At 45.3% G+C, this 23,010-nt stretch overlaps 1 protein-coding gene and 1 long non-coding RNA gene across 8 annotated transcripts in view; one reads left to right on the top strand and one right to left on the bottom strand.

Annotated features, from left to right (window-relative positions):
* The window catches only part of LOC130282296 (uncharacterized), a 31,663-nt gene extending 22,892 nt beyond the window's left edge, over positions 1-8,771 (bottom strand). Inside the window, exons 1-2 of the long non-coding RNA XR_008846324.1 lie at positions 8,588-8,771; positions 7,137-7,274 (exon numbers count right to left, since the gene is read on the bottom strand). This is a non-coding gene — a long non-coding RNA (uncharacterized LOC130282296). The remainder of the gene's footprint in view (positions 1-7,136; positions 7,275-8,587) is intronic.
* The window catches only part of ACSL5 (acyl-CoA synthetase long chain family member 5), a 107,164-nt gene that overhangs the window by 47,646 nt on the left and 36,508 nt on the right, over positions 1-23,010 (top strand). For 4 of the 7 annotated variants that reach the window (XM_056530366.1, XM_056530365.1, XM_056530368.1 and 1 more), the window contains exons 2-7: positions 2,732-2,904; positions 12,472-12,580; positions 14,471-14,535; positions 15,273-15,374; positions 15,808-15,907; positions 16,572-16,750. In XM_056530366.1, coding sequence (XP_056386341.1) covers positions 2,749-2,904; positions 12,472-12,580; positions 14,471-14,535; positions 15,273-15,374; positions 15,808-15,907; positions 16,572-16,750 — 711 coding nt within the window. In that variant the 5' untranslated portion in view covers positions 2,732-2,748. Of the gene's footprint in view, positions 1-2,731; positions 2,905-6,824; positions 6,921-8,476; positions 8,628-10,942; positions 11,127-12,471; positions 12,581-14,470; positions 14,536-15,272; positions 15,375-15,807; positions 15,908-16,571; positions 16,751-23,010 lie in introns of those variants that run through there. The other 3 variants (XM_056530370.1, XM_056530371.1, XM_056530369.1) reach the window with 3 other exon arrangements.

Raw genomic sequence — 23,010 nt, 5'->3', positions numbered from 1 at the left:
TGAAAATGGGCTTGGTCCTTAAGGGGTTAAAGGGGTACTCCGGTGGAAAACTTTTTTTTTTTTTTTTTAAATCAACTGGTGCCAGAAAGTTAAACAGATTTGTAAATTACTTCTATTAAAAAATCTTTAACCTTCCAGTACTTATATGCGGCCGTATATTACAGAGAAAGTTCTTTTGTTTTTTGGATTTTTTTTTCTGACCACAGTGCTCTCTGCTGACACCTCTGTCCATGTCAGGAACTGTCCAGAGCAGGAGAGGTTTGCTATAGGGATTTGCTCCTGTTCTGGACAGTTCCCGATATGGACAGAGGTGTCAGCAGAGAGCTCTGTGGACAGAAAAAAAAAAAAGAAATCCAAAAAGAAAAGAACTTCCTCTGTAGTATATAGGAGCTAATAAATATTTGAAGTATCAAGATTTTATAATAGAAGTAATTTACAAATCCGTTTAACTTTCTGGCACCAGTTGATTTAAAAAATAAATAAATAAATAAATAAAAAGATTTCCACCGGAGTACCCCTTTAACCCCTTAAGGACCAAAAATAAATAAATAAAATGTTCTCCTCCGGAGTACCCCTTTAATCTCTCCCATTGTCCTTTAGAGGGTTTATTGGTAAATTTCTAATAAGAAATGAGGAATACATTTTCAGGGGAATAACCTGATTATTGATCCCAGCTCTCATCCGTCTTGGCGCGTTCGCCGCCAGGCCTGCACGTGGTGTCGGTGACTTTATGCTGCTCCTGGTAAACATTTCAGTATTTCGGCTTCTAATATGGTGTATTTGAGGGTTGGCATGTGGCCCCTGCAGGAAACATCTCAGTTGGCCAAAGGACTATGTTGTCTCCATGAGGACAAATAAAGGGATATTCCCTAAGGCCATTAATGCACATTGTTCTGCCTCGTGATATTTTGGCTACGCCTCTGTACATAGACTCAAAGGATATTTTTGATGCAGGATACCTTTAAAGGGGTACTCCAGTGGAAAACATTTTATTTTATTTTATTTTTTTAAATCAACTGGTGCCAGAAAGTTAAACAGATTTGTAAATGACTTCTATTAAAAAAATCTTAATCCTTCCAGTACTTTTTAGCTGCTGAATACTACAGAGGAAATTCTTTTTGTTTTTGGAACACAGAGCTCTCTGCTGACATCTCTGTCCATTTTAGGAACTGTCCAGAGCAGCAGGTTTGCTATGGGGATTTTCTCCTACTCTGGACAGTTCTTAAAATGGTCAGAGGTGTCAGCAGAGAGCACTGTGGTCATTATGTCAGCAGAGAGCTCTGTGTAGGTGTCCAGAACTGTCCAGAGCAGGAGAGGTTTGCTATGGGGATTTGCTCCTGCTCTGGACAGTTCTTGACATGGACAGAGGTGTCAGCAGAGAGCACTGTGGTCAGACAGAAAATAAATTCAAAAAGAAACCAAACTTCCTGTGGAGCATACGGCAGCTGATAAGTACTGGAAGGATTAAGATTTTTAAATAGAAGTAATTTACAAATCTGTTTAACTTTCTGGCACCAGTTGATTTAAAAAAAATTAAAAAAAAATAAAAAAGGTTTTCCTCCGGAGTACTCCCTTTAAGTTGGCCAAAGGGCTAGGTTGTCTCCTCTGTTGGCCTCCATGATGACAAATAAAGGGTTGTTCCCTAAGGCTATTAATGCACATTGTTCTGCCTTGTGATATTTTAGCTACGCCTCTGTACATAGATTTGAAGGGTTTTTTTTAGGTTACAGGATATACAGTAAGTGCAGAGGTTGGTGCATTCTTCTACTTGCCGGAGTCGCGTTCTCCTGGAATAATTTACGTAAGTCCTTATAGACTCGTCTGTCTTCCATAGAGACCTGATACGCGACAGCAGGTAGATGGTACAAGAGTCAGAGTGGGAATTGTCTGCAGAATTAAAGGGGTACTCCGGGGGAAAACTTATTTATTTTTTATTTTTTTTTTAAATCAACCGGTGCCAGAATGTTCAACAGATTTGTAAATGACTTCTATTAAAAAAATTATTATTCCTTCCAGTACTTATTAGCAGCCGTATGCTACAGAGGAAATTCTTTTCTTTTTGGATTTCTTTTCTGTCACGACCACATTGCTCTCTGCTGACCCCTCTGTCCATTTTAGGAGCTGTCCAGAGCAGCATATGTTTGCTATGGGGATTTTCTTCTGACATGGACAGAGGTGTCAGCAGAGAGCAATGTGGTCGTGACAGAAAAGAAATCCAAAAAAAGAAAAGAATTTCCTCTGTAGTATACAGCAGCTAATAAGTACTGGAAGGATTAAGATTTTTTTAATAGAAGTCATTAACAAATCTGTTTAACTTTCTGGCACCAGTTGATAAAAAAAAAAAAAAAAAAAAAAGGTTTCCACTGGAGTACCCCTTTAATAGAATGAATAAGGGTAAATGTATCAAGCTAATACCTAGGACAGATGTATCCGAACTACAACTCCCAGCATGTCTGGACAGCCGTTGGCCCTGTGGGAAGCCCTGAGAAAACCCAAGTCAGTGTTTCACAACCAGGGTGCCTCCAGCTGTTGCAAAACTACAACCCCCAGCATGCTCGGACAGCCTTCGGCTGTCCGAGCATGCTGGGAGTTGTAGTTTTGCAACAGCTGGAGGCACCCTGGTTGGAAAACACTGACCTAAGTGGATAAATAAAACGGTATTACAGTGCACCTCATGTCACTGTATCTGGACACATGGTTCTAATACATCTCTTTGTCCATCATGGTTTAGGTTTGTAGGCCGATAGGATGTGTTGCTTGCTGTCGTTACTGTTCACCCCGCTCTCCACACCGGCTATTGTCGCCTTCATCGCCATCGGACTGACAGCTTTCTTCTATGTTCTCACCAAGCCCAAGCCGGTCTACCCGCCGATAGATCTGAACCGCCAGTCTATTGGGACAGAGGTAAGGTGGCTTTTGCCTATTATATCATTATTATTGCTTTCTGTCTTTGGGTGGGTTTTGCCTATATTGCTCCCAAATGACCATTACTGTTACCAGTTGTCCCTCGTTGTCTTGGGTCATTAAGTTTCTCCATGGATGAGCTGTGGTGGCCCAGTACGGGAGTTGTTACCCCGTAAACTTGCTGCCCTATTGGGCAGCCTCCCTGTAGTGTCCCCTGGGCCCCCCCCCTGCATCTGTTCTACAGTAATTGTATATTATCCCCTATGTTATGTATATAAGAATGTTGTATCTTTAAGAAAGGTTAACATGTGATCACCAGTTGTCATGTGATTGTTACCCAGGAGGTATCAGTGACCAGGTGACTTAAGGGTGACCAATGGGACCCCACCAGAGTCTCCCCCATAAAAGCCCTAGGTGGAGTCTCTTCTCTCTTGATTCCTGAGTCTTTGCTGAGGTGCAGTGGAGCCTAAGAGTCTAAGAGTTATAGGAGCCTCAAGTCAAGTCTGCAACCACAAGATACAAGTCTACAAGTAGCTAAAGTCACAGCTTAGGGTGCTTTCACACCACGTTTTGTACTTACGGTTCCCGAATACGGTTGGGAGGATGGGGGGCGGGGCTTAATCGCGGCGCCCGCACTCAGCCGTATTCGGGAACTGTATTTAATGCATGTCTATGAGCCGACCGGAGTGAACCACAGCCTTCGGTCGGATGCGTTTGCGGCCGTATGCGGTTTCCCGACCGTAGGCAAAAACGCGGTTGACCACGTTTTTGCCTGCGGTCGGGAAACCGCATACGGCCGAAAACGCAGCCGACCGGAGGCTGCGGTTCACTCCGGTCGGCTCATAGACATGCATTAAATACGGTTCCCGAATAAGGCTGAGTGTGGGCGCCGCGATTAAGCCCCGTCCCCCTCCTCCCAGCCATATTCGGCAACCGTAAGTACAAAACGTGGTGTGAAAGCACCCTTAGTCTGTCTCCAGTCAAGTCAAGTCACTGTCATCTATTGTCAAGTCAACGTGGCCTACACTAAATTGTCCAAAACCACTGCAGGTCCCAGCAAGCTCTTAAGGTTTCTGAAGTCACTGGTCACCTCTGTGGGCCCAGGTACACTGTATAGACTTTACCATCTGTCTCAGTAAAGCTACCGTTGTCCGTAACTTGGCATCAGAGTCATTATTGGCCCCGTGCCTAGCTCAGGATCCAGTAGTATACCTTTGGGTGGAATTGAGGATAAACCATGCCCTGGCGTCACGAATACAAGGGGTTAATGCAATCTGCCCCTAGGGTAATTCCTTCTGCCCTGTATCTCACACCCTCTACCACATATCCATGATTCCTGTGATAGTCTCAATCCATGTGTTAGGGACCAACCGGGGGGACAGGAAGAGTGAGCCCTAAACTGACCCTAAAACTATTTGTCCTTGCCTACTTGCCCATCCACCCTAACCGGTGGATCGACAACTGAGCGCGGGTCCCTTCCTGAAGTAAAGTGCAGGGGCCTAATTAAAAACACATACATAAATAGTCGGTCAAAAACCAGAAACATAACAGGAACATAGAACTCCATAACAGATTAAGTTCAGAGGACACAGATCAGTGAGCAGCACAGAGGACACTATCAGTGGACAGGAACAGAGGACACTATAGATCATCGGACATGAACAGAGGACTCAGTGGTCGTGAACAGAGGACACTATAGATCTGTGGTCATGAACAGAGGACACTATAGATCAGTAGTCATGTACAGAACTCCAGAGATCTGAATTCAAGAACTAAAAAAAGGAACAGACAGGAATATAGCATTATCCCCCGAACATCCAGAAGACACAAAGTCCCCATGGACCAGAAACAGGGATCTATCACTAATCAGGAATATACGCATTCCCTAGGCAAAACCTCCAGTAGACACAAAGTCCCCATGGACAGGTAATAGGAATGCCAGATACACAGGATATATTAACAGAACACTGTTCACACAGAACACAAGACAGAAATTGCAATCTCTTCAGAACACTTCCAGAAGACAAGGAGTCCCATTGAGCGGAAACAGGGATGCCAGATATAGGACACTGTTCACACTGGACACACAAACTGGACACTCCACTCCATTATAGGAGTAGCCATTAATAATAAATCCAAATAGACTACTGGCCAGAGGCCTACTCACCATTGTGGTTAGGAAGCTGGCCCAGTAGGAAAACAGAAATATAAAACACAGAACTTCACATAAACAGATACAAGAGAAAACACAGTGTGAACAGACACATAAACAAACACAGCTTAAAATCCACTTAGAGCATGTCACATAACATGGCTAAAACCAGAAAATACAAAGTGCATGCTAAAACAGATATAGTAGATTAAAATCTCAAATAAAGAGTGTTTGACCCAGCCTCCATTAGCAGCATGTCCAGCAACTTAGCATGTCAGGATATAATGAAGTCATCTGTAATCACCAGCACAGAGGCTAGACTGGGCTTACATTAAATAGACACACCCAAAAGGCTATTAGCTGACAGAGGCTGAGGCGGAAAAAGCCAAAGACATTTAACCATTCCCTGACCAGGGAACAAAAAACTGTTCACACACAGCAAAACCCATAGCTGTATGTGAACACAGTCCAGGAAAGACATGACACCATGATTCCTGTGATGGTCTCTATCCATGATTCCTGTGATGGTCTCCATCCATGATTCCTGTGATGGTCACCATCCATGATTCCTGTGACGGTCTCCATCCATGATTCAGGATTCCTGTGATGGTCTCCATCCATGATTCCTGTGATGGTCTCTATCCATGATTCCTGTGATGGTCTCCATCCATGATTCCTGTGATGGACTCCATCCATGATTCCTGTGATGGTCTCCATCCATGATTCCTGTGATGGTCTCCATCCATGATTCCTGTGACGGTCTCCATCCATGATTCATGATTCCTGTGATGGTATCCATCCATGATTCCTGTGATGGTCTCTAACCATGATTCCTGTAATGGTCTCAATCCATGATTCCTGCGATGGTCTCCATCCATGATTCCTGTGATGGTCTCTAACCATGATTCCTGTAATGGTCTCAATCCATGATTCCTGTGATGGTCTCCATCCATGATTCCTGTGATGGTCTCCATCCATGATTCCTGTGACGGTCTCCATCCATGATTCATGATTCCTGTGATGGTATCCATCCATGATTCCTGTGATGGTCTCTAACCATGATTCCTGTAATGGTCTCAATCCATGATTCCTGCGATGGTCTCCATCCATGAATCATGTGATGGTCTCCATCCATGATTCATGATTCCTGTGATGGTTTCCATCCATGATTCATGATTCCTGTGATGGTCTCCATCCATGATTCCTGCCATCCATGATTCCTGCGATGGTCTCCATCCATGAAAACAGATCAGAAGTCCAAAAAATACCCTCCTATGTGTCATAATAATGTTATACAGGGCTTTGAGGGCTCCTAGACACAAATTTTTGGGCTATTGGTGAAGTACAGATTTGGCAGAACTAGAGCTTTTTGCCAAAATTAGGCAAACCTGCAGAACCAAACTTTTGAACTGATTTCTAAATTGATAAGACCTTAAAGGGGTATTCCGGGTTTACACATCTTATCCCCTATCCAAAGGATAGGGGATAAGATGTATGATCGCAGGGGTCCCTCCGCTGGGGACCCCCGCGATCTCGGTGCAGCCCCCTGTATTCTGTGCCTGGCGCTGCCTCCGAGATGGGGACATGATGTCACGGCCATGCGCCTAGTGACGTCACGCCACGCCCCCTCCATTCATGTTTATGGGAGGGGGCGTGACGGCCATCACGCCCCCTCCCATAGACATGAATGGAGTGGGTGTGGTGTGACATCACATCCCCATCTCGGAGGCAGTGCCCGGCACAGAATACCGGGGGCTGCACAGAGATCGCGGAGATCCCCAGCGGCAGGACCCCTGCGATCATAAATCTTATAAGATGTAAAAAGTCAGAATACTCCATGAGCCAAAGAAGCCATAACACTTCAGTAAGGGCTGCCATAGATGCTTAAATAATGTACTGTATATAATTTGGCTGATGCAGACAAGCGCTCATACCGATAATCTCCATCCATGGTGACAAAATGATTGAACGTCATATTTCAGAATGGGCAGATGTCTAATCTGTATTAAGACTTGAAAAAATACGAGGAGACCATGAACTTGGGCACCAACAAACTATGTAAATAAAGGAGAAATCATACCTGGCTGAAGTCCAGAACCCCATCCGAGATCATTAGACATTTCCATTACTCAGTATTTCTTCACCAAGGCTCTTTAGGAAACCGGTCTCACAAGGTAGATGTGACGATCGCACCAGGCCAGCCTGTACATGGGGCTTTCTGGTCAAGTAAGAGAAACGGGCCCGGGCCAACCAGGGGGCATTTCTGTCCTCCTCTGCCTCCTAGCTGGGCACTAGATTTCCAGTTTACGTCTGCTTTGCTCTGATCAGTTTACTTACTACTGTCTCTCTCTCTCTCTCTCTCTCCCTCTCTCTCTCTCTGTTCACACATTGTTAATTTGTTTACTAAATGGCTTTGAAGTTCTCCTTCTGTTTTTTAAGTGATCTCTGTCTGCACTGCTTGGATTTACTCTGTCTAGTTTGTATGTTATGTTAACTTGTGCCTTAAAGGGGTACTTTTTTTTATTTTTTATGAACTGGTGCCAGAAAGTTAAACAGATTTTGTAAGTTACTTCTATTAAAAAAATAATTATCCTTCTAGTACTTATTAGCAGCCGTATGCTACAGAGGAAATTCTTTGCTTTTTGAATTTTTTTTTTTGTCTTGTCCACAGTGCTCTGTGCTGACACCTCTGTCCGTGTCAGGAAATCTCCAGAGCAGGATAGGTTTGCTACGAGGATTTTCTCCTGCTCGGGACACTTCCTGACATGGACAGAGGTGTCAGCAGAGAGCAGTGTGGACAAGACAAAAAAGAAATTCAAAAAGCAAAGAATTTCCTTTGTAGTATACAGCTGCTAAAAAGTACTGGAAGGATAAAGATTTTTTTAATAGAAGTAATTTATAAATCTGTTTAACTTTCTGGCACCAATTGATTAAAAAAAAAAAAATTTCCACCGGAGTACCCCTTTAAGTTGTATATTCACCTTTTTTTGTGTCTAGTCAGTGTTATCCAGTATCTGTGAATCCTGATTCTCTGGGTTAGGTCCAGATCCATAGCTTGTTGCTTTTCCCCTGGCTGGAGTCATTTTGTTCCTGTATTTAGTGATTTTGTTCCTGTATTTAGTGATTTTGGGGGAGATTTATCAAAACTTGTCCAGAGGAAAAGTTGCTGAGTTGCCCATAGCAACCAATCAGATCGCTTCTTTCATGTTTAACAAGGCCTCTGCAAAATGAAAGCAGCAATCTGATTGGCTGCTATGGGCAACTCAGCAACTTTTCCTCTGGACAGGTTTTGATAAATCTCCCCCTTTGTTCCTGTATCTAGTCTGTGTAACCTAAACTTGTGTGGTGTCCCGGTACCGTATCCTATCCAGTACATGCGTGTGTGGGTCCCCTTAGCCAGAGTCCATAGGATGTCGGGGTTCCCATTGTCTAGTTCACCCCTGGTCACCTCTCATCCAGATAGTTATTGCACTAATAGCTTACTTAGGAAGCATGTAAATATTATATCAATGCCTATAAATAGTTAATTACCTGTCTATAGCGTAGCAAGACCTGCAGGTCACGTGATTAGGTGAACTCTATGGTATTTCTGCTTGAGGACCTTTGGAGGTCCTTGTGACGTAGTCAATCCCATCACACTGTGTAACAGTGAATGACAGATGTTCGGACCAATCAGATTTGCCCCACCCCTGCCCATATAAGGGAGCGGCGGCCATTGTTCTCTCTCTTGTTCCCGGGCTGTCAAACGAGCAGGATCTGCGCAGCTGTCTATCGCAGTGAGTTAGGCCTGAGCCTTGCGGCAACGGCTGATATATTCAGGATCGCGAGTGTATCAATCCCTAAGCACTCTGCAGGATCACCGGACCTTATCTATCCCCTAAATCCGGACGGATCTGCAATAATTACCCTAAATTCAGAGACTTTAATTTCATGCAAGGTCCGCAACAATTGTCAGTCATTGAGATGTATAGAGACTGTTTGCCTGAGACTGTTATTGTTCATTGGATGTACCGCAAGCATCTAAGTAAAGTTCTTCAAATTAAAGTTCAACTACCTTGTGGATCTTCAGTCATTTTATTACATGCACCTATCGTTACTGGGAAGGGCGGCGATAGGCCGGAGAATTACCTCAGCATACTAGCCCTCAGCCTGGCGTCACGAACTATAGGGTTAACATTAACCCCTCATTTCCCGAAACGATACCCTCACTACCAACACCCCCCCAAGGGCTACCACACTTGTATCCTGACCCGTATTCAGACCTGCTTGTCTTTGTGCTTATGCCTGGTGTGTTTCTGTATATAGTCTTGCTATCCAGTACCTGTTATTCCTGATCTACATAGGGGGAGATTTATCAAAACCTGTGCAGAGGAAAAGTTGCCCAGTTGCCCATAGCAACCAATCAGATCGCTGCTTTCATTTTTAACAAGGCCTCTGCAAAAGGAAAGAAGTGATCTGATTGGTTGCTATGGGCAACTCAGCAACTTTTCCTCTGGACAGGTTTTGATAAATCTCTCTCAGTTGAGTTTCCCATAGCAACCAATCAGATCTCTTCTTTCATTGTTAAAAAGACCTCTGCAAAATGGGGAAAAAAAATCAATCTGGTTGCTATGGGCAACTCAGCAACGTTCCCTCTGCGCAGGTTTTGATACATCTCCCCCCAGTGTCTGACTTCTTGTCCACTCCCTTCATTCCTGGTTAATCTTTCCACTATATATTTCCTGTTAGGCGGGGTTCACATCACGTTTTGTCCCATACGGGACCGCATACGGCAGGGGCAGCTGAAAACTTGCGCTCCCGTATGCCTTCGTATGCGCTCCCGTATGTAATTCATTTCAATGAGCCGACCGGAGTGAAACGTTGACTCCGGTTGGCTCATTTTTGCCCCGTATGCGGTTTTCCCACCGCACCTAAAATCGTGGTCGACTACGATTTTAGGTACGGTGGGAAAACCGCATACGGCGCAAAAATGAGCCAACCGGAGTCAACGTTTCACTCCGGTCGGCTCATTGAAATGAATTACATGTGGTACCGCATACGCAGGCATACGGGAGCGCAAGTTTTCAGCTGCCCCTGCCGTATGCGGTCCCGTATGGGACAAAACGTGATGTGAACCCCGCCTTATCCTGTTTTGTGCTGTATCTTGCTTTGTTCTCAGGATGTTGTCGGTACTTTATCTATATACCTGCCGCTATGTGTCCCTGATATCTATTTGTTGCTTCTTTGCATTCCTGCCGGTATTCAGTATCCAGGTTCCCTGTCTGTGTGTAACAGCTTGTTAACCTTTCGCATCCTGACCTGTATCCCGACCTCCGTACAGTTCTGCTTATTGTTTTGACTCCTGTCCCCCCTGCACATTAGTCCGGCGGAGGGACTGGTGCCCGGTTGTGAAATCGTCACAAAGGGCGATTATGCAAGTAGGCAGGGAAAGGTGTTCTGGGAAAAAGCTCAGGGTGCACTATTCCCTGAAGAAATAACAGAGGAAAAAATCCAGCTAGATCCTAAAACGTAACTTTTAATCGTGCACATTAAAAAAGGAGAATGCCACAGCAAGTGGGAAGTGACATGTCACTCTGAAATCAGGAGTAAACGCAGACGCGTTTCGAGCTGTTGCTCTTAGTCATAGCACGGTGCCATGACTAAGAGCAACAGCTCGAAACGCGTTTTTCCTCTGTTATTTCTTTGTCCACGGGGAGTGTCGGCTCCCTGCATCCGTGCTCCAGGACTTATATCCCGAGGGTGTGCTATCTATGAAGAGTAGGTGAGCTGATCTACCTTTGCCTTTTTCTGTTTACACTATTCCCTGCCCTACGTGATGTGACATTGTATTCCAAATTTGAAGGAAGTCAAGGCTATCTATTCATGGAGCCATGAAGATAGCCACATCCAATCTGTATGGCCTTATCAGAAGATCACACCGGAGTCTGCGGATAGTCGTCCTTCACCAATTTCCAAAACCTTAGAAATGCTAAACCTCAGTCATTGCAATTTGGACAACATCCTAAGCAGAGGGTCATTCGGGTCAATATGGCTTGGCTTAGAATGCTGCACCGCACGCAGAGGCTCCAAGGTGCAGGGACGTGCACACATTGACAAGAAACGGGACTTGAGCCCCTGCCCTTTAGACACTGGGCAGTGGGGCCTCATTATGTGGGCATTTAAATAATTAAAGGGGTTCTCCAGTGGAAAACTTTTTTTTTTCTTTTTAAATCAACTGGCGCCAGAAAGTTAAACAGATTTGTAAATTACTCCTATTACTTTTTTTTTAATCCTTCCAGTACTTATTAGCTGCTGAATACTATAGAGGAAATGATTTTCTTTTTGGAACACAGAGCTCTCTGCTGACATCATGACCACAGTGCTCTCTGCTGACATCTCTGTCCATTTTAGGAACTGTCCAGAGTAGGAGAAAATCCCCATAGCAAACATAGGCTGTAGCATAGTTAAATAAAAAAAAAAATAATCCTAGAATGCCCCTTTAATGTTTCCTTATTTTATGTTTCCGATGGAGTTACTTAAAAAAAACCTGGAATGTTGGTGGCCCTTAAAGGGGTTCTCCGGTGCAATTTTTTTTTTTTTTTTTTCAAATCAACTGGTGCCAGAAAGTTAAACAGATTTGAAAATTACTTCTATTACATTTTTTTTAATCCTTCCAGTACTTATTAGCAGCTGAATACTATAGAGGAAATTATTTTCTTTTTGGAACACAGAGCTCTCTGCTGACATCATGACCACAGTGCTCTCTCAAATCAACTGGTGCCAGAAAGTTAAACAGATTTATAAATTACTTCTATATAAAAATCTTAATCCTTCCAGTGCTTATCAGCTGCTGTATTGTTCAGAGGAAGTTGTGTAGATCTTTACAGTCTGTCCACAGTGCTCTCTGCTGACACCTCTGTAGGTGTCCGGAACTGTCCAGAGCAGGAGAGGTTTGCTATGGAGATTTGCTCCTGCTCTGGACAGTTCCTGACATGGACAGAGGTGTCAGCAGAGAGCACTGTGATCAGACAGAAAAGAAATTCAAAAAGAAACCAAACTTCCTGTGGAGCATACGGCAGCTGATAAGTACTGGAAGGATTAAGATTTTTAAACAGAAGTAATTTACAAATCTGTTTAACTTTCTGGCACCAGTTGATTTGAATAGTTTTGTTTTCCACCAGAGTACCCCTTTAAGGACTGGGTTGGGGACCACTACCTAACACTATAGTCCCCCTTTTTTTTTTTTTTTTTTTGAGGTTGCGCTTGGCCATTTCCATGAGTCCCATAGACTTTGAAGACTCAACCAACATTCTGTTCAAAATTATGGAGGTATTGGGAACTTGGGACCCTCATTCTTGTGTTTGTGAGGGTCCTGGCTATCCTTGGTTGATAAGTGATTGTATGTGTCAGTAATCTGATTGCGGCTGTCCCCGCAGGGCGGAGCTCGGAGAAGTGCCTTACTGAAGGACGACACTCTTTTGTCTTACTACTATGATGACGCCAAAACCTTGTATGAAATCTTCATGAGGGGTCTACGAGTGTCAGGTAAGAAACACTGCAAGGCTTCCCAACAGCACAGAGCAGGGGTCTCCAAACTATGGCCCTCCAGATGTTGCAAAACTGCAACTACCAGCATGCCCGGAGAGCCAACGGCTCTCCGGGCATGCTGGGAGTTGAAGTTTTGCAACATCTGGAGGTCCACAGTTTGGAGACCACTGGCATAAAGTAAACATTGCTGTTACCTTGTGACCTTATGCGTCAAAGGGGTATTCCGCTACCCCAGCATTTAGAACAGTTTGTTCCAAACGCTTGAAGCAAGCGGCGGGGGTCATGACGTCACAGCCAAGGCCCTTGTGACATCACCCTACGCCCCTCTATGCAAGTCTATGGGAGGGGGGCATGACAGCTGCCACACCCCCTCCCATAGACTTTCATTGAGGGGGTTAATGTGATGTCTTGAGGGGCGTGGAAGTGACGTCATGACCCCCGCCACCCGCACCCAGCTTTCTAAATGTACAGAGATCCCTCGGGTCCCATCGGTGGGACCCCCCCGCTATCAGATATCTTATCCCCTATCCTTTGGATAGGGGATAAGATGTCTAGGGGCGGAGTACCCCTTTATTTGTCCCATAATAAAAGTCAGTAACAGGTAGGAGGATCAGACTACACTGGGATTATTATGCAGTCTGTTGCTATGGAGACACACAGCTGCATACACAAAACAGTAGGATATTTTTAAATATTTTTAATTTTTTTTCCTTTTATTTTAGATGCATTGTAACAATAAAATGATAAAGTGAGACTACTCACTATATATATATTTATGAGTAAGGAGTAATCCTGCAGAAACACCTCAAGCCATTATATATATATATATATATATATATATATATATATATATATATATATATATATATTATATATATATATATATATATATATATATTGTCTATATATACTGTATGTGTATATATATTAATTTACTTACATATACATATATATATATATATATATATATATATATATATATATATATATAATCTTTTGCTGCATGGAAACTGCTAGAGATGAGCGAACTTACAGTAAATTCGATTCGTCACGTACTTCTCGGCTCGGCAGTTGATGACTTATCCTGCATAAATTAGTTCAGCTTTCAGGTGCTCCGGTGGGCTGGAAAAGGTGGATACATTCCTAGGAAAGAGTCTCCTAGGACTGTATCCACCTTTTCCAGCCCACGGGAGTACCTGAAAAGCTGAACTAATTTACGCAGGATAAGTCATCAACTGCCGAGCCGAGAAGTTTGTGACGAATCGAATTTACTGTAAGTTCGCTCATCTCTAGAAACTGCCAACAAGTAGGTTATAGCTCTTATAGCTTTATATGTATTCAAATTATGGTTTGTTGGAATACCCTGGGGCAATTCAGCTCAGGGACACATGAGGACATGATACATAGTAACCTCCAGAGAATATTTAAACATAAATAATAATTCATGCTATAGAGGTAGTAGGAGAGGCAGTCAGATATTTAGCCCATTGACCAGTGTTTCCCAACCACAATGCCTCCAGTGCTTGCAAAACTACAACTCCCAGCATGCCCAGACAGCCTTTGGCTGTCTGGGCATGCTGGGAGTTGTAGTTTTGCAACAGCTGGAGGCACCCTGGTTGGGAAACTTAGCCCATTGACCAGTGTTTCCCAACCACAATGCCTCCAGTTCTTGCAAAACTACAACTCCCAGCATGCCCAGACAGCCGAAGGCTGTCTAGGCATGCTGGGAGTTGTAGTTTTGCAACAGCTGGAGGCACCCTGGTTGGGAAACACTACCATTGACTATAAGAATACTGTTGTCCAGTAAAGTAAATAAACAGGGAAACATCATGTATTTGATCAATAATGAAAGAATGAATTGCTTAAATTGATCTATGGATTCTGCAGGGAATGGAGATTGTCTGGGATACCGGAAACCAAATCAGCCCTATCAGTGGATCACATACCGGCAGGTGAGGTCCAGATCATACGTCCCCTCCAGCTCTATCTGTATACTGCTGCTGTAATCTCTATGAGATCAGGATATTTAGTAGTTATAACTATCCCCTCCAGCTCTATCTGTATACTGCTGCTATCTCTAAGGGATCAGGATATAAAGTAGTTATACACCTCTCCTCCAGCTCTATCGGTATACTGCTGCTATCTCTATAGGAACAGGATATATAGCAGTTATACACCTTTCTTCCCTCCAGCTCTCTCTGTATACTGCTGCTCCCTTATCTATGGGATCAGAAGATATATATATATATATATATATATATGAGTTAGTTATACACCTATCCTCCAGCTCTGTCTGTATACTACTGCTGTTTCTTTGGTATCAGGAAATATAGTAGTTATATACCTCCCCTCTAGCTCTATCTGTAAACTTCTGTTATTTCTGTGGGATCAGGATATATAGTAGTTATACACATCTCCTCCAACTTTCACTGATTCATGGGAAATGTAGGCAGCATTCGGAAATCATTTCAGTGATAAAAAGAATCAGTATGGCTAAAAACTCATGCCTGCCACATTAGCTAAAACAGGTAAGTGCAAGGCATACACAAGAACCTGTAGATTATTCTCTAATAATAACTGTCTGTCAGGGATTGTCACCCAATATAATGTGTTCTGATTGTTTGGGGGGGGGGGGGTTCTCCATATTGCTGAAATTCTTACTGACGTGTTAGAAATGACTGTATTGCAGGTGTCAGACAGAGCAGAACATTTGGGCTCCGGTTTTATCCAAAAGGGCTGCAAACCATCTCCGGAACAGTTCATCGGCGTCTTCTCCCAAAACCGTCCAGAGGTAACAATGCCAGACGGGAGCAAGAAAGACTCCTGATACAAGAAGTCCCCCGTTCTTCCAGAAATAGTGCCCCTCTAGTCGTCAGTTTATGTGTTGCATTGCAGCTCGGTTCAATTGAAGTGAATGGAGATGTGTTGCAATACCACACCCAACCTGAGGTCAAGTGGGGCGCTGTTTTTGGAAGAAGGCAGCCATGTTATTCTAATCATAAATAAGCTTCTTTATTGATGTCAGTGCTACCTTTACCTCCTTATAAAGCCCTATTATAAGCTGCCAGATAGAGGTGCAGTGGCCCTTTAAGAGAAAGTGACACTCTGTTACTGCTGTAAAGCAAAAGTAGCCATGAGACCGATATGGTCACTGACCTCAAATTTGAAGCATTTTTACAATTAGGAATTAATTGCAACAGTTAACCCCTTATTTTCTAAACCAGGTGGTGATCGCTGAGCTCGCCTGCTTCACCTACTCCATGGTGGTGGTCCCTCTGTATGACACCTTGGGAGCAGAAGCCATTGTATTTATTGTTAACAGAGGTGAGTGACTCCCCCCACAGCCCTTAAAGGGGTACTCCAGTGTGTGTGTGTGTGGGGGGGGGGGGGGGGGCAGGACATTGAAACCAACTGGTGCCAGAAAGTTATACATATCTGTAAATTACTGCTATTGAAAATCTTAATCCTTCCAGTACTTATCAGCTGCTGTATACTCCAGAGGAAGTTGTGTAATTCTTTCCAGTCTGACCACAGTGCTCTCTGTCCTTGTCCAGAGCAGGAGAGGTTTGCTATGGGGATTTGCTTCTACTCTGGACAGTTCCTGACAGAGGTGTCAGCAGAGAGCACTGTGGTCAGACAGAAAAGAACTACACAACTTCCTCTGGAGCATACAGCAGCTGATAAATATTGGAAGGATTAAGATTTTTATGCAGAAGTAATTTACTGATTTGTATAACTTTCTGGCACCAGCTGATTCAAAAACATTTTTCCCCCCCACCGGAGTACCCCTTTAACCCAGTGTTCCCAACCAGGGTGCCTCCAGCTGTTGCAAACCTACAGCTTAAAGGCTGTCTGTGCATGCTGGGAATTGTAGTTTTACAACAGCAGGAGGCACAATAGTTGGGAAACACTGACTTAACCAATAGCAATTCTACAAATGTGCGCAACTTGATAAATTCGCCCCGATGTGTTTTGCTTCGTTCTGCAGCTGATTTGTCCCTCATCGTCTGTGATAAACCAGACAAAGCCGCCATCCTGCTCAGTAACTGCGAGCAGGGACTCACCCCGGGTCTGAAGATCATCGTCCTGATTGAAGGATTTGGAGACGACCTGAAGGATCGAGCTGCAAAGTGCGGGGTGGAGGTCCTGCTGATGGCAGACGTGGAGGTGGGTGGAGTATATAGGGCGGTATAGTATCTGTAGCCTCCTTTATCAGTACTGAACACTGCTCACCTGTACACTGGAGCAAAACCCCAGCAGATGATGGGACAAACAATGGGTCAGTCATTTACTGACAGAACATTGTTTCCCTGATCTGCAGCCAATAAATAAAATTCAGAAAACTTGTTTATTATTATATTTTATACATTTTATAGGCTCCTCCTCTACACAAAGCATTCATTGTTATTGAAGTTTCTCCTCTACACAAAGCCCTCCCTATTATTAAGGCTCCTCCCCTACACAAATCCCTCCCTGTTATTAAGGCTCCTCCCCTACAGAAAACCTTCCCTGTTATTAAGGCCCCTCCCCTACACAAATCCCTTCCTGTTATTAAGGCCCCTCCCCCACAGAAATCCCTCCCTGTTATTAAGGCTCCTCCCCTACGCAAATCCCTCCCTGTTATTAAGGCCCCTCCCCTACAGAAGACCCTCCCTGCTATTAAGGCTCCTCCCCTACAGAAAGCCTTCTCTGTTATTAAAGCTCCTCCCCTACTGAAAGCCCTCCCTGCTATTAAGGATCCTCCCTACAGAAAGCCCTCCCTGCTATTAAGGCTCCTCCCCTACAGAAAGCCCTCCCTGTTATTAAGGCTCCTCCCCTACACAAATCCCTCCCTGTTATTAAGGCTCCTCCCCTACAGAAAGCCCTCCCTGTTATTAAGGCTCCTCCCCTACACAAATATCTCCCTATTATTAAGGCTCCTCCCCTACACAAATCCCTCCCTGTTATTAAGGCTCCTCCCCTACAGAAAGCCCTCCCTGTTATTAAGGCTCCTCCCCTACACAAATCCCTCCCTGTTATTAAGGCTCCTCCCCTACACAAACCCCTCCCTGTTATTAAGGCTCCTCCCCTACAGAAAGCCCTCCCTGTTATTAAGGCTCCTACCCTACAAAAATCCCTCCCTGTTATTAAGGCTCCTCCCCTACAGAAATCCCTCCCTGTTATTAAGGCTCCTCCCCTGCAGAAAGCCTTCCCTGTTAGTAAGGCTCCTCCCCTACACCAATCACTCCCTGGTATTAAGACTCCTCCCCTACAGAAAGCCTTCCATGTTCTTAAGGCTCCTCCCCTACAGAAGGCCCTCCCTGCTATTAAGGCTCCTCCCCTACAGAAAGCCTTCTCTGTTATTAAAGCTCCTCCCCTACTGAAAGCCCTCCCTGCTATTAAGGATCCTCCCTACAGAAAGCCCTCCCTGCTATTAAGGCTCCTCCCCTAAAGAAAGCCCTCCCTGTTATTAAGGCTCCTCCCCTACACAAATCCCTCCCTGTTATTAAGGCTCCTCCCCTACAGAAAGCCCTCCCTGTTATTAAGGCTCCTCCCCTACACAAATATCTCCCTATTATTAAGGCTCCTCCCCTACACAAATCCCTCCCTGTTATTAAGGCTCCTCCCCTACAGAAAGCCCTCCCTGTTATTAAGGCTCCTCCCCTACACAAATCCCTCCCTGTTATTAAGGCTCCTCCCCTACACAAACCCCTCCCTGTTATTAAGGCTCCTCCCCTACAGAAAGCCCTCCCTGTTATTAAGGCTCCTACCCTACAAAAATCCCTCCCTGTTATTAAGGCTCCTCCCCTACAGAAAGCCCTCCCTGTTATTAAGGCTCCTCCCCTACACAAATCCCTCCCTGTTATTAAGGCTCCTCCCCTACAGAAAGCCGTCCCTGTTATTAAGGCTCCTCCCCTACACAAATCCCCCCCAGTTATTGAGGCTCCTCCTCTACACAATTCCCTCTCCCATATTGAGGCTCCTCCTCTACAGAAAGCCCTCCCTGTTATTAAGGCTCCTCCCCTACACAAATCCCTCCCAGTTATTGAGGCTCCTCCTCTACACAATTCCCTCTCCCTTATTGGGGCTCCTACCAAGACATAGCCCACCCCTTATTTAGGCTCTTATTTAGGCTCCTCTTCTGCACAAATCCCTGCCCCTTATTGAGGCTTCTCTCCTACACATAGCCCCTCCTCTGTTAGGGCTCCTCCTCTACTCAAAGCCTCCCTGTTATTGAGGCTCCTCCCCTACACAAAACCCTTCCCCGTATTGAGACTCTTCCGCTGCACAAGCCCTCCCCATTATTAAGGCTCATCCCCTGCTCAAATTCCTTCCCATTACTAATGCTACTTCCCTACACACAGACAGCCCTTCCCTTTTTTTAGGCTCCTCCTCTAGACAAAGCCCTGCCCCTTATTGATGCTCCTCCCCTACACAAAACCCCTCCTCTTATTAAGGCTTTTCCCGTGCACAAGCCCTTATTAAGGGTGCGTTCCCACCTGGCGTATAAGCAGCGTATTTGACGCTGCGCAAAATTTACGGCAGCAGTGGGAAATATGCTGCATATTCCTCGATCACTGTACACACAGGGCTTTCCGGCGTCAGCCCTATGTGTGCAGTGAGTTTTGGAGGCGGAGCCGCGTGTCACAGTCACGCCAGCATACATCCCCGCATCCAAAACTCACTACACACATAGGGCTGCTTCTGGAAAGCCCTGTGTGTATAGAGAGCGAGGAATACAGAGCGTATTTCCCGCTGATCGCTTCCCATTACTAAGGCTCCTTCCCTTCACAAAGCCCTTCCCTTTTAGGCTCCTCCTCTAGACAAAGCCCTGCCCCTTATTGAGGCTTTTCCCCTACACAAAACCCTGCCCCTTATTGAGGCTCCCTCCTACACAAAGCCCCACTCTTTTATTAGGGCTCCTCCCCTACACAAACCCTCCCCCTGATTGAGGCCCCTCCCCTACATAGAACCGCGCCCCTTATTGAGGTTCTTCTCCTACACAAACCCCCACTATTTTATTAATGCTCCTCCCCTACACAAACCCTCCCCCTTATTTAGGCTCCTCCCCTAGACAAAGCCCTGACCCTTATTGAGGCTTCTCTCCTACACAAAGCACCACTCTTTTATAGGGGCTCCTCCCTATACAAACCCTCCCCCTTATTGAGGCTCCTCCTCTACACAAAGCCCTGCCCCTTATTGAGGCTCTTCTCCTACACAAAGCCCCACTTTTATTAGGGCTCCTCCCCTACACAAAGCCTCCCCATTATTTGGGCTCCTCCTCTAGACAAAGCCCTTCCCCTTATTGAGGCTTCTCTCCTACACTGAGCACCACTCTTTTATTAAGGCTCCTCCCCTACACAAACCCTCCCCCTTATTTAGGCTCCTCCCCTAGAAAAGCCCTGCCCCTTATTGAGGCTTCTCCCCTAAAAAAAAACCTCCCCCTTATTGAGGCTCCTCCTCTAGACAAAACCCTGCCCCTTATTGAGGCTCCTCTCCTACACAAACCCCCACTCTTTTATTAATACTCCTCCCCTACACAACCCCTCCCCCTTATTTAGTCTCCTCCACTAGACAAAGCCCTGCCCCTTATTGAAGCTTCTCTCCTACACAAAACACCACTCTTTTATTATGGCTCCTGCCCTACACAAAGCCCTGCCCCTTATTGAGGCTCCTCCTCTACACAAAGCCCTGCCCCTTATTGAGGCTCTTCTCCTACACAAAGCCCCACTCTTTTATTAGGGCTCCTCCCCTACACAAAGCCTCCCCATTATTTGGGCTCCTCCTCTAGACAAAGCCCTGCCCCTTATTGAGGCTTCTCTCCTACACTGAGCACCACTCTTTTATTAGGGCTCCTCCCCTACACAAACCCTCCCCCTTATTTAGGCTCCTCCCCTAGAAAAATCCCTGCCCCTTATTGAGGCTCCTCCCCTACACAAACCCTCCCCCTTATTGAGGCTCCTCCTCTAGACAAAACCCTGCCCCTTATTGAGGCTCCTCTCCTACACAACCCCTCCCCCTTATTTAGGCTCCTCCTCTAGACAAAGCCCTGCCCCTTATTGAAGCTTCTCTCCTACACAAACCCCCACTCTTATTAGGGCTCCTCCCCTACACAAACCCTCCCCCTTAATTAGGCCCCTCCCCTAGACAAAGCACTGCCCCTTATTGAGGCTCCTCCCCTACATATACCCTCCCCCTTTTTTAGGCTCCTCCTCTAGACAAAACCCTCCCCCTTATTGAGGCTCCTCCTCTACACAAAGCCCCACTCTTTTATTAGGGCTCCTCCCCTACACAAACCCTCCCCTTTATTTAGGCTCCTCCCCAAGACAAAGCCCTGCTCCTTACACAAAGCCCCACTCTTTCATTAGTGCTCCTCCTTCCCTGCTCAATACCCTCCCCCTACGTGCTGCTCCTCCTCTCTATCTATGTGCAATTGTTTTCACGTTATTTTTTCTTGTTGGGGTTTGGTTATTTGTAGTGTAGAATCATTCTGTATTTGGGAGAATGTTCTCATTTCTCAATGCAATACGACAGCTGATATGAGACAGTTAAAGGGGTACTCGAAACTGGAAAAAATATTTAATTAACTGGTGCCAGAAAGTTAAACAGATTTGTAAATTACTTCTATTAAAAAAAATGTTATCCTTCCAGTACTTATTAGCGGCTGTATACTACAGAGAAAGTTCCTTTCTTTTTGGATTTCTTTTTTTTTTTTCTGACCACAGTGCTCTCTGCTGACACCTCTGTCCATATCAGGAACTGTCCAGAGCAGCATAGGTTTGCTATGGGGATTTGCTCCTGCTCTCAACAGTTCCTGAAACGGACAGAAGTGTCAGGAGAGATCACTGTGGTCAGAAAAAAAGTCCGAAAAGAAAGGAACTTTCTCTGTAATATACAGGCGCTAATAAGTACTGGAAGGATAACGATTTTTTTATGGAAGTAATTTACAAATCTAAGTCAAATATATAGCTGTTACCTCAAGCACCTCCCCAACTAGGGTGCATAATGATATGTGTGGACTAATGAATAAAAAACAGCATCACTAGTACAAATATGTAATTAAATATAATTCAATAAAATATAATAAAATATGCTACACATGTACAGGCACTGGTACATACCCCACTGGGCCCGGGTGGGGTAATTATACTGGATGAATGACTAAAATATCCTGAGCGTGTACAGTCCGATAATCCGGCACCTGGTTTGTTAGTCCCGTAACAGAGCAGATGGTTGAAATGTACTTGATAGATTCTGCAAGATCAGACTCCAGATAGTCAATAGATGGAATAAATATCATAATGGAGGAACATTAATATTAGATTTCTCACCGCCTGTAGCCGCCTGGTTCTCTCTGGCGTGGACCTGTGGAGTGCGGCTGTAGAAAGCTCCGCCGTGGAGCAGCAAGATGGTAAGTGGCAATCTCACACTGGAATTAGCGACCCCGATGGCAGTGGGGAGCGACACGATGGTCAAAGCCGTTCCTGGCAGCCGCTCTTCCGTGGATGGTTAGACGGTTACAACGCCGACACTCTGGCAGGAATGTCAGCACACACGGGAGCGGCGTCCAACGTGGGGATCTGGCGGTGAGAGGCCGGCACACAGAGCGGGAGGCTGGAGCTTGGATCGACTCCTCTGGTGAAGCGGGAGGCTGGAGACTAGGTTAACTCCTCAGGTGCCGGGATTCAGTATGGACGCTGGTAATGGGATGAGTACCAGTAGATGGGAACTATAGTCACATATGCACATTTACCTACTGAAGAAGGGGTCGGAGGACTATAGTTCCCAGTACCCTGAAACGCGTTTAGGACTTGGCACTATTCACACCATCTACTGGTACTCATCCCATTACCAGCGTCCATACTGAATCCCGCTTCACCTGAGGAGTTAACCTAGTCTCCAGCCTCCCGCTTCACCTGAGGAGTCGATCCAAGCTCCAGCCTCCCGCTTCACCTGAGGAGTCGATCCAAGCTCCAGCCTCCCACTTTGTTTGTCGGCCTCTCACCGCCAGTTCCCCACGTTGGACGCCGCTCCCGTGTGTGCTGACATTCCTGCCAGAACCATCCAACCATCCATGGAAGAGCGGCTGCCAGGAACGGCTTTGACCATCGTGTCGCTCCCCACTGCCATCGGGGGTCGCTAATTCCAGTGTGAGATTGCCACTTACCATCTTGCTGCTCCACGGCGGAGCTTTCTACAGCCGCACTCCACAGGTCCACGCCAGTGAGAACCAGGCGGCTACAGGCGGTGAGAAATCTAATATTAATGTTCCTCCATTATGATATTTATTGCATCTATTGACTATCTGGAGTCTGATCTTGCAGAATCTATCAAGTACATTTCAGCCATCTGCTCTGTTACGGGACTAACAAACCAGGTGCCGGATTATCGGACTGTACACGCTCAGGATATTTTAGTCATTTATCCAGTATAATTACCCCACTAGG

Source organism: Hyla sarda, chromosome 7 (genome assembly GCF_029499605.1).
Source record: "Hyla sarda isolate aHylSar1 chromosome 7, aHylSar1.hap1, whole genome shotgun sequence".
NCBI lineage: Eukaryota > Metazoa > Chordata > Amphibia > Anura > Hylidae > Hyla > Hyla sarda.
The sequence above is the reverse complement of the archived record's forward strand: the minus strand, read 5'-3'. Positions and strand labels throughout refer to the sequence as shown.